Here is an 11912-nt window from a genome sequence, read left to right on the forward strand (position 1 = left end):
AATCATGCTGCTGACTGGTTGACGAACTTTTCAGGTTTTTACCATCTGAATCACCATGAGTTTAATGTGCCTCCTCACGTATGGATGGTTTCTTTTGAGAAAAATTAGTTTAAACCTATTTATTAAAAAATTAGTTAGAGAAAAAAAAAAAAAATAGCAAAGACGTGTAAAAAGGGATTAAAAAAAAAAAGATAGCTGGTCAGCACTCTCTCCTCCGATGATGTTTCGAAGCAACAGCAGAGCAGCCCAATAATAACAACAATAAAAACAGATTCTTCCCTTTTTCTTATTTTTAATCTAATCTTCATTTTTTTTATCTCAATAGAGAAGATCTTGGAGGAAGACCATTTCACATTTTGTGGTTTGATTCATTTCTTCCTTTTCCACTGCTACCAGATCCATCTCCTTTCTCCTTTTTCCCCCCATTTTGATCATACAATCAGGTAAAGCTTTATGATTCATTTCTTCTTTGTGTTGTTTTAGAATCTTTCTTTTGTAATCTTGATGATGATTCGTTGTTGTGTTTTTGATAATTTGGTGTTTGGATGATTTCGGGTTGTTAATTTGATTTTTTATTGGGAAATTTGTGGATGGAATTATGGTTGTTCTTTGTTGCGTATGATTTTCTGGAGGAATTAGCTGAAACTGAGGCTGGTCTGATCTGGAATTTCGTTAATATGTTTTTTTTTTTTTTTGTCTGGATTGGATGCAATTAATTTTTTTGCGGTTGAGTTGTTAAGTTTCTAAATATGGATGAGATAAAGTACAACGGTAGCTCTATGGTTATTGTTTATGGTGCACGGAAGCTCTTCTTCATTGTGGTTTCGCTTTTCCTGTTTCCTGTCCTTTTCCTTTCTTTTCAGTTTCTATTACCGTTTCCTAGCTAAGTTTTCTTAAAAATATGGTTCCTGTGTCCGTTTCCTAACTAAATTTTCTTAAAAATAACGTTTCCGGTGTCTGTTTCCGTGCAATATATGTTATTGGGGATAACCTATACGGATTTAGACTCCACATATGAAACCATGCAATATTAGCACTAATGTTTTTGCAGGTGGAGCAATTTTAGAAGCCCATTTAGTGTTAATTTGGTTCCGTGTCTGCGCCACCTAAGCTCCGCCTAGGATGCACGTATAACCAAAGTTATTACTAACATTGCACGGTTATTCTTCCGGGAGGCTAAATTTGTAGCTTTTGGGGAAGAGACTTGGAACCAAATTAACGGCAAATTGAAATCTATATATGTTTCCGCGCAATATTACGGATGAAACTGTGCAATATTAGCACTAACGTTTTTGTAGGTGGAGCAATTTCAGAAGCCCATTTACTGTTAATTTGGTTCCGTGTGTGTGCCACCTAAGCTCCGCTAGGATGCATGTATAACCAAAGTTATTACTAACATTGCATGGTTATTCTCCCCGGAGGCTAAATTTGTAGCTTATGTGGTAGATACTTGGAACCAAATTAACTGGAAACTGAAATCTGTTGTATCTGCCGTAGTGGAGTCTTAAATTGCTACATTTACAAAATGTTAGTGCTAATATTGCTTGGTTTTATACGCGGAATCTAAATATGTTCTCCCCCAATAACTATAAGGCTAAATTTTGTGTGCGCCAACTATGCTCCGCTAGGATGCACGTGTTACCAAAGTTATTACTAACATTGCACGGTTATTCTCCCCGAGGCTAAATTTGTAGCTTATGTGGAAGAGACTTGAAACCGAATTAACGGAAAATTGGAATCTGTTGTATCTGCCGTTAATGGAGTCTTAAATTGCTAAATTTACAAAATGTTAGTGCTAATATTGCTTGGTTTTATATGCGGAATCTAAACGTGTTCTTCCCCTATAACTATAGTGCTAAATTTGTATGGTATCCCGAAATGGATTTTGACTCACTTTGTTTAACTTTCATTTGCAAGTTTGATTGATGAGGAAAACGTCCTGAAGTAATCTTGGGGAACTGTGACTGTTTCATGGGCAATACATGCCGTGGATCTTTCAGAGGGAAACTTAATCAGGGCTACAATCAGCCCGAGGAACAATCCGTTACCTCTTCCCACGCCAAGCGAAACCCTGCCTCGAATTCGGAACATTCCCCTTCTAGTGTTGTGCAAGAATTCACAAAGGATAACAATCCCAAAAAGGAGAACAATTTGCCTCTCATTAGCCCCAGCAAGAAAGAGTCGATAATGAGGCGCGGTGTTGATAACCAGGCTTATTATGTTTTGGGTCATAAAACTGCGAATATTCGAGACCTTTATACCTTAGGCCGGAAGTTAGGACAAGGACAATTTGGCACTACTTATTTATGTGTTGAGAATTCTACAAACATTGAGTATGCTTGCAAGTCTATATCGAAAAGGAAGTTGATTTCGAAAGAGGATGTTGAGGATGTTCGAAGAGAGATTCAGATTATGCACCATTTAGCTGGTCACAAGAACATTGTAACCATAAAGGGTGCTTACGAGGATCCGCTGTATGTTCACATTGTAATGGAGCTTTGCTCTGGCGGAGAATTGTTCGACAGAATTATCCAGAGGGGACATTATAGTGAGAGGAGAGCTGCTGAATTGACAAAGATTATCGTAGGGGTGGTCGAGGCGTGTCATTCACTTGGTGTTATGCACCGAGATCTAAAGCCTGAGAATTTCTTATTGGTGAACAAGGATGACGATTTCTCACTCAAGGCCATCGATTTTGGACTTTCCGTATTCTTCAAACCAGGTATAAGAAAAGTCGTTACGTTGTGTCTTAATGTCTTTTATTTTTATCATAAGTAGAGCAATGTGTTGAACTATGTCTGTGGTTTGCTCTTCAGGTCAAGTGTTCACTGATGTAGTTGGGAGTCCGTATTACGTTGCTCCGGAGGTGCTTCTTAAGCATTATGGACCCGAGGCAGATGTGTGGACTGCTGGGGTTATTTTGTATATATTGCTAAGCGGAGTACCGCCTTTTTGGGCTGGTGGGTACCTTTTTTTTTTTTTTTTTATGCTGATATAACATGCAGGGCTTTGTTTTTGTTTTTTAAGTAGGCATCTGAAACGTTCTCCTGATCGGTTTTCAGAAACGCAGCAAGGAATATTTGATGCAGTATTGAAGGGATATATCGACTTTGAGTCAGACCCTTGGCCTATAATATCAGACAGTGGCAAAGATCTCATCAGGAGGATGCTTTGCTCTCGACCTGCAGAACGATTGACCGCTCATCAAGTGTTATGTATGTCTGAAATTTTAACTTTTACTTAAGTTTCGTGTGAATGTTCCTGCATATTCTAGGTCGGTACTTGATCGTTTGATGAATTTCATATGCATTGCCACCTGTCATTAATCCCGCCTTTATGACAATTAGAGTAACTTGTCTTCTGAACAATTATTCTTCCTTGAGCTAAATGCACATGTTGTTTTTCTTGCTTCTTATGCAATTCACTTCCGCTCGATTGTTTTAGTAGTTAATATCATAGTTATCAAAGGCGCGCAAAATGTTCTAGGCTCTAGGCATGTCATGTGAGAAGCCAAAAGGCAGGCTATGTTCAAGAGGTGCTCGCCTGAGCACACCTTTCTGAGCCTAGCACCTTGCTGGAGTTGAACTTTAGGATTTCGGTTTAGAATTTATTATTATGAATTATGATGATGATGGAAGAGAGGGCGAGCCTTGGCGCAACGGTAAACGTTGTTGTCGTGTGACCGAGAGGTTACAGGTTCGAGTCTTAGGAGCGGCCTCTTGCCAAAAAAATTGGTAGGGGAAGGCTTACCCCCAATACACCCTTGTGGTGGGACCCTCGCTTAGCAGGGACGCGTAGTGCACCGGGCCGCCCTTTATGATGATGATGGAAGAGTTCGTAGCTAATTTTTCGAATTCATTTCATGCTAGAGTTTGTGGTTAAGATTATGGAATAATTGGATACGATTTAGTATTCGACTATTTGTTGCATTGTTATTTATAATTTTATATATTATTTTTGTTTAGAGCGCCTTGTGTTGCTCAAGCGCGCTTCTGCACCTTGGGCCTAAGCTCTGGGATCTCCTTGCGCGTTTAATAACTATGGTTAATATACTTCTTTCTGCAGTTCTGCAACTTTTCAGACTTGGAATTTAGAACTGTTTGTTCTTATATCGTTGCTTGTTATTTGATCTTTCAACTAAATTTGACATAAAGATCTGTTTTTCGTTCCAGGTCATCCTTGGATATGTGAAAATGGAGTTGCTCCTGATAGGGCACTGGACACTGCTGTACTTTCTCGTCTCAAACAGTTCTCTGCAATGAATAAATTGAAGAAGATGGCTTTGCGGGTGAGTGCACATGGATAATATGTTTAGATTGTTCCTATTGCGGCCAAAGCATCTGATGAGCTCTCACATTGCGTGTTTCGTGTTATCAGGTAATAGCTGAAAGCCTTTCCGAGGAGGAGATTGCTGGTTTACGAGAAATGTTCAAGGTTATGGATACCGACAACAGTGGTGCGATTACTTTTGATGAGCTAAAAGCTGGTTTGAGAAGATATGGTTCTACGATGAAGGATACAGAAATTCGTGATCTTATGGATGCGGTAAGATGCTTGAGAAATAAAAATTTTCTTTGTTGATGCATGTGTATGTGTGAACAGCGGTGGATTTACTGGGGTCTCGGAGAGTCCGTTGACCCCAGACTTGGGGGAAAAATTATAATCACGACGGAAATCTTATTTGCTAAATGTAAAATTTCTGTCTATAATGTAAATCTGTTTAGATTTGTAACGGATTTCGTATTATTGATGGAATTATTCAACAAATCACTTGAATTTAATCAGATAAACCAGCTTTGCTTTGAGAGAATCCAATATTGATTTTGTGTTCCGGTTAAAGCTTCGAGTTGGGATCACAAACAAAATTAATTGTAAATTAGATACGTGGTGTATAATTTTTGTCCTATTTCACTCTTTGGTTTACAACCTTTCGGTGACCTCCCACTAAAGTGTATATCAGGTAATTGTTATTGGTCGACTCGAAGTCAACGCGTCATGTCAGCAAATTGATCTCCTTCAAAGTCAAAGGTTGGCTGGTCAATGGAAAGTCAACGCGTCACATGAGCAATTTTGACTTTTATGGATAAATGGCTGATGTGGTATGTTGACTTCGCGTTGACCGGTCAACTTTTGATTTTTATGGATGTCAAATTGCTGACATGCACTTTAGTGGGAGATCACCAAAAGGTTGTACAGTTTTATGTGCAAAATTGAAGGTTGTACACGGAAGTGTGAAAAACGACAAAGATTGTACACCACGTATTTAATTTATCCTCAAAATTAATGTTGATTCTTTATCGGTCTAATTTTGGCAATGGGATACGTACTACTGTGATTGTATTACTGTTGCTACTTGTTGTGTTCAACGACTCAATTTTGCATACAAAAGTGTACAACCTTTTGGTGACCTGCTACTAAAGTGTACATCCGGTAATTGTGATCGGTCGACGCGACAGCAAATTGACCTCCTTAAAAATCAAAAGTTGACCGGTCAACGCAAAGTCAACTTACGTGAGCAATTTTGACTGTTAAGGATGTCAAATTGTTGACGTGGTGCATTGACCGATCACAATTATCGGATGTACAGTTTAGTGGGAGGTCATTAAAAAGTTGTACAATTTTGTGTGCAAAATTGAATGTTGTACACTGAAGTGTGAAAAATGACAAAGGTTGTACACCATGTACACAAAATTAAAGCTAATTTGAAGACCAGAAAGGAATGGTCTTCATTCTTTATCGGTCTAATTTTGGCAATGGCATACGTGCTACTGTGATTGTATTATAGTTGCTACTTGTTGTGTTCAACGATTCGATCAACTGATCTATGTTTTGAAATTCAGGCGGACGTGGACAACAGTGGGACGATTGACTATGGAGAATTTATAGCAGCAACTGTTCATCTGAATAAGTTAGAACGAGAGGAACATCTCGTTGCAGCATTCCAGTACTTTGATAAGGACGGAAGTGGCTATATTACCGTAGACGAGCTGCAGCAAGCTTGTGCAGAACAGCACATGACCGATGTTTTTCTCGAAGATGTAATCAGAGAAGTTGATCAAGACAATGTAAGTTATATCTAATCCATTTCACTTGTCAAACTTTCTCCTGTTTGTCCTGTCAATTTATCCCGAAAAGCATTGCGGAGGTGAAATAGAAAATCATAGCTAGTCTAGTGTTTCGCCTTTTTTCTCTCTCTGTTTGGTGAGCTCCCACTAAAGTGTACTTCATCTTTTGTGGTTGGATGTTTTCAGGATGGACGGATCGACTATGGTGAATTTGTAGCTATGATGCAAAAAGGAAATGCGGGAATCGGTAGACGAACAATGCGGAACAGTCTGAATATGAGCATGCGAGATGCACCCGGTGCTCTATAGCTTGCAATTACTGGTTTTCATGTACAGGTACTTTTCGCTTTCTACCTGTCCGGTTCCTTTCTTCAGTCAATCTTTCTGTTGTTTGTTTCTAGGGCGTAATGACCTGTTTGGCCCTTGATCTATCCATAATATCGATTTGCTCGATAGCTCCTAACTTATTGATTTGTAACATTTGGCCCCCGAGCTATCAAAATCGAGAATATTGCATCCAATTTAGATAGTATTTTCTAACCCGGGTTTCTGACATTCTAATAACTGCTGGTCTATTTTATCAACATTCTAGATTAGTGATTTTCGACACCAAGCGAAACGAAGCACACGATAGCATAAAACACATGTAATCTGTGTTTCTGACATAATAATCCTTGCGGAGCTATTTGATCAACATTCTAGGTTAATTATCTTTTGACCCCATCGAAACAAAACATGTGACTACGTAAAAAGCATGTAATCCAGGTTTCTGGCATTCTGATAACTGCTGATCTATTTGATCAGCATTCCAGGGCTCTGTTTGTTTGCCAGAAAACATTGAGTAAGAGAAGTTTTTTTGGTAAGAAAATAAATATTTTCATGTGTTCGGCTACAACACCGAAAAATGGAAAAAGTGGTGGTTGACTACTGTTTTCATGTGTTTTTCTGTTGACTAACATAAAAAAATTCCATTGACCTATTTTTCCAAGTAAACATGGAAAATCAGATAAATATTTTCCGGTAAACAAATGATGCCAATCGAAACGAACCACACAATAACTTGAAAAAAAACATGTAATCCGGGTTTATTACATGCTAATAACTTCTGATCTATTTGATCAACATTCTAGATTAGTGATTTTCGACGCCAAGTGAAACGAACCATACGATAACATAAAAAGCATGTAATTTGTGTTTCTGACATTGCAATCTCTGCTCTGAGCTATTTGATCAGCATTCTAGTTCTAGATTAGTGATTTTTGATGCCAATCGAAACAAAACATATGATTACGTAAAAAGCATCGTTTCTGACATTCTAACAACTACTGATCTATTTGATCAACATTCTAGATTAGTGACTTTTTATGCCAAGCGAAACGAACCATATGATTACGTAAAAACACGTAATCTGGGTTCCTTACATTCTAATAATTCTGATCTATTTGATCAACATTCTAGATTAGTGAGTTTTGATGCGAAGCAAAACGAACCACAGGATAACGTAAAATGCATGTAATCCGGGTTTCTTAAATTTTTTTTGGTAGCGAAAAGTTTAGTTAAGGGTAGGCCCTACCCACTCCCAAGGTCAGCACAACCACAGACCTCGATGAAGATTTACAGTGAAATTTACAGATTACCTACCAATAAAGGCGGGTTTCTCACATTCTAATAGCTGCTGATCTATTTGATCAACATTCTAGATTAGTGATTTTTTATGCCAAGCGGAACGAACCATACGATTACGTAAAAAAGCATGTAATCCGGGTTTCTTAGATACTAATAACTGGTGATCTATTTGATCAACATTCTAGATTAGTGAGCGAAAAAGAACCACGGGATAGCCTAAAATGCATGTAATCCGGGTTTCTCACATTCTTCTTTTTTGGTAGTGAAAAGTTTAGATAGGGGTAGGTCTATTCACTCCCAAGATCAGGGTAAACCACACAAACCTCGATGAAGATTTAAAGTGGAATTTACAGATTAGGTACCAATAAGGGCGGGTTTCTTACATTCTAATAACTGCTGATCTATTTGATCAACATTCTAGATTAGCGATTTTCGATGCAAGCGAAAATGAACCGCACGAAAATTCAGAAAGCATGTAATCCGGGTTTCTTACATTTTTTTTTTTTTAGTGAAAAGTTTAGGTAAGGGTAGGCCTACCTACTCCCAAGGTCAGGGCAAACCACAGGTCTCGATGATGATTTAAAGTGGAATTTACCGATTACCTACCAATAAGAACGAATTTCTTACATTCTAATAACTGCTTATCTATTCGATCAACATTCTAGATTAGCGATTCTCGATAGAAGCGAAAACGAACCACATGATAACGTAAAATGCATGTAATCCGGGTTTCTTACATTCTAATTACTGCTGATCTATCTGATCAACATTCTAGATCAGTGATTTCTTATGCCAAGCGAAACGAACCAAACAATTAGGTAAAAAACATGTTGATGTCTCCCAATCTGTGACGTAGATGATCTTTCGGATGTACCTGATATGAAATCAGCAAACTGTCCGAGAGCTGTTGTACGATGTTCCTTCTCCAATGCTTAACTTAGTGATGTTATCCAGAGCAAGTGGATGATACTGAGAGCAAGACCTGGCAATTATTGTGTTCGAGTCGTGTCATTTCGTGTTCGTGTCAGAAAGAGTAAACCCAAATCCAACCCAAAAACTTTCGTGTCAAAGTCGTGTTAACCTGTTCGGGTTAGTGTCCATTTCGTGTCGTGTTTTCGGGTTACATGTAATTTTGTTATGCATATATATTAATAATAACTCTTAAAAATATAAAAAAGATATGGTACTGTTTTTAAACATTTTATATCAGTTTAAATTAGTATGTTAACAATAATTATCGAAAAGTTCGATAATATCATGTTAGAGAGACATGTAATGTGTTTATAACAATTTAGGAAATTCAAATCAATATTTGCAATTAATAATTATAATTTTATTATCTTTATTAATAAAGTGACATAAAAAAGCATGAGAGAATATAACAATAATTTTCAATATCCGTGTCATTTCGTGTCGTTTTCGGGTTCACATATCAACACTAACCCAACCCAAAAATTAGCGTGTCAGTTTCGTGTCAACTCAAAAATAACCCATTACCTATTAAGCTCAACACATACACTAAAAATCTGTGTCGTGTTCGGGTCGTGTGTCGTTTTGCCACCTCCAAGTGAATGACTAGAAAGCAGAGTAAGAACGATTGCATACCTTATGTTTCTTTTTTAGATGACTATTTATAGAGATGAATGAAGAGTAGGATTCCACGTGGCAATGCTTGATTGGTCTACGTATCCATATACTTTTGCGTGTCTGTCTCCCCTTTCCGTAAGTTACAGCGCATTCTGTTAGGCTTTTGGAGACTAATATATACAGGCCCAACTGAAGCGAATGGGCCCAACTGCAGCGATCCAACTGACAGGCTTTTGAGCGATTAGGGTTTCGGACGGTTAGAGTTTCTTAAGCAGTATAAATGTAACCTCTTTCTCTGCAATCCGCATCTCTTTCATTATAGTGAAATATTCTGGCTTGGTAGTGCCCCCAGACGTAGTCATTCATATTGAGTGACGAACTGGATTAACAATTCTTGTGTGTTTGCTTATTTTTCGTTTATCGTAATTGCATTTATTCCTAACACATTCCAGGGATTTATTTGCTCAACATTCTAGATTAGTGATTTTTGACGTAAAATACACGATTACGTAAAAAGAATGTAAAAGAATGTAATCCAGGTTTCTGACAGTGTAACTTTGGCAGGCTATGCAGAAAAATTAGGAAGGTGAAGTCGAAGGTTCGGTTCGGTTCGACCGCGATGAGCCGAAGCTAGCTCCAGGCACTAGATGATTTATGTTGTGAATTTTAATTTATTAATGTGTCTGAGCATTTATTCAGATAATGAATTTTTGTGTTGCTGTATGATTTAAGGAAAAAAGAAATCATTCTGAGCTTTGTAAACTTCTGTAATGTGAGGTGTTAATGTTGTTACCAATTTCATCTTCTTTTGAGGTAAAAACCTTTGAATTTATTTATTTTGTTTCTACTATTATTTCTAAAATTTACGAATAAGTATTGGCAAAACTACGAGAAAGCTTGGGCATGGAGTGGCGAATGGAGCAGGTCAATGTACGCTGATGGAAGGGGTAAATTACATCAATGGTATCTGAACTTTACCTAGTTTATACTTTGGTACCTAGATTACATTTTGTCTGAAAAATATACATGAAGTAATGATGACCGGACAATTTAGTATATTTTACCAGTTAATGACCGGTTAACGCGAGTTTCATGAGTTAATTACATCAATGGTACCTGAATTTTACCATAATTCACAATTCCGTACCTAGATTTTATTTTATCCTAAAAACATAACACAAGTAAGGTCACTAAAAAATTTAGTTCATTTGATCGGTTAGTGACCGGGTAACGTGAACTAAACATTGGAACTCACCATACAATCAATTAACGATGACAGTATTGTAATTTTATGTTAATTGAATGTATGATGGGTCTTAATTTTTAATTTAAAATAGTCAAACTCATGTTGATCGGTCAAATGTAAAAAAATGTTGAGTCATTTTTACTTAGATGTGTATTTTTTGGACAAAATAAAATCTAGATACCAAAGTGTGAATTAGAGTAAAGTTCAGGTACCATCAGTATAATTTACTCGTCAAAATTATATTGACTGGTAAAATATACTAAATTGTCCGGTCCTTATTATTTCAGGTGTATTTTTAATACAAAATGTAATCTAGGTACTAAAGTGTGAATTAAGGTAAAATTCAGGTATCATTGATGTAATTTACTCCTGATGGAAGAAGCGGAGTCGGCATAAGGAACACTATAGGGCTCAAGTTGCTTATGCTAGATCTCGGGTTCGAGTGCTAGTGTTCGCAGAAAATTTTAATTTGGAGAGAATCCACTTAAAGGGTACCTGACGAGCCTCGAACCAAGAAATTGGACAAACTATAAAAAACGAATTTATCAATAAATTTAAGCAGTTTCATACATTTTTTTAACTATATTAATAACACAGTAAATGTTTTAAACAGTTTGCTAAAAAAAATTGTGATGAACTTATACATCGCAGATTTAGTTTTAGCTTTTTGACATAATTTTATAATTTTGTTAGTAATACATTAATTATCTTAGACATAATTGATGTTTGCAATATCTGAAGTGACAATTAAATAGTAGTTAGACTGTTTTTTCTAATTTTCGATAACGTATGCCTAAAATTGATATTGTTTGGAAATGTTAAGATTAAATTTGCACTATTTTGAATATTAAGGGCTAAATCTACACTTCCCTTAAAACTAGAGGTGGCAATTTCGTGTTTCGTATCAAAATCGTGTTATCTCATATTTAGGTTCCATATGGTTTTATATGTTATAAATGCTAGAAAAGTGATTTTCGTTTCAATCGTGTAGTGTCCGCCGGGTTGGCTCTGGAATCGTGTTTTCGTGTCAGAAATTGCCATCTCTAAATGTTAGCGCTATATTTTTCTCTTTTTCATGTTTTCGTATACCAATCATTGTTACATTTTTAGAGCAAAAGCATGACTGTGATCTGCTTTGTTGGAAAATAAAAGATTTTTGCCTAACGCTATTAGTTTTGCTGACGTAAAAAGAGACAATTTTATCGATTTTTTTTTTCTTTTTGTCTTTTTAAAATCAGAAGATTCATCATTGAATCACTTTTGCTTTAACAATTCTGATGAATTCCATTATCAACAAACAATAAACATACTTTTGTCTTCCTTTATGAAATCTATTCTCTAACCGCCTTTCGATAATCTGAAATGACAACAACCGTCAGAAAATGGGT

The 11912-nt window shown here is 36.7% G+C and overlaps 1 protein-coding gene across 1 annotated transcript; it reads left to right on the top strand.

The window, feature by feature from the left end:
* Positions 1–221: 221 nt before the first annotated feature.
* LOC136205633 (calcium-dependent protein kinase 26) lies at positions 222–10110 on the top strand. Its single transcript, XM_065996313.1, has 9 exons — positions 222–443; positions 1918–2722; positions 2817–2960; positions 3063–3215; positions 4173–4288; positions 4378–4545; positions 5841–6065; positions 6252–6401; positions 9843–10110. Exons 2-8 carry the CDS (start codon positions 1972–1974, stop codon positions 6372–6374), a joined length of 1680 nt encoding a protein of 559 aa, XP_065852385.1. The 5' UTR covers positions 222–443; positions 1918–1971; the 3' UTR covers positions 6375–6401; positions 9843–10110.
* The last annotated feature ends 1802 nt before the right edge of the window (positions 10111–11912 follow it).

This window comes from Euphorbia lathyris, chromosome 9 (genome assembly GCF_963576675.1).
Source record: "Euphorbia lathyris chromosome 9, ddEupLath1.1, whole genome shotgun sequence".
In the NCBI taxonomy this organism is placed as follows: Eukaryota; Viridiplantae; Streptophyta; class Magnoliopsida; order Malpighiales; family Euphorbiaceae; genus Euphorbia; species Euphorbia lathyris.

What these genes read in the sequence shown, in the direction of transcription:
- LOC136205633 (XM_065996313.1), top strand. Translation starts at nt 1,972, where the DNA reads ATGGGCAATACATGCCGTGGATCTTTCAGAGGGAAACTTAATCAGGGC. An exon ending in GACCGCTCATCAAGTGTTAT is followed by an intron (nt 3,216 to 4,172) that starts GTATGTCTGAAA and finishes TTTTCGTTCCAG; the next exon opens with GTCATCCTTGGATATGTGAA. An exon ending in TTCGTGATCTTATGGATGCG is followed by an intron (nt 4,546 to 5,840) that starts GTAAGATGCTTG and finishes TTTGAAATTCAG; the next exon opens with GCGGACGTGGACAACAGTGG.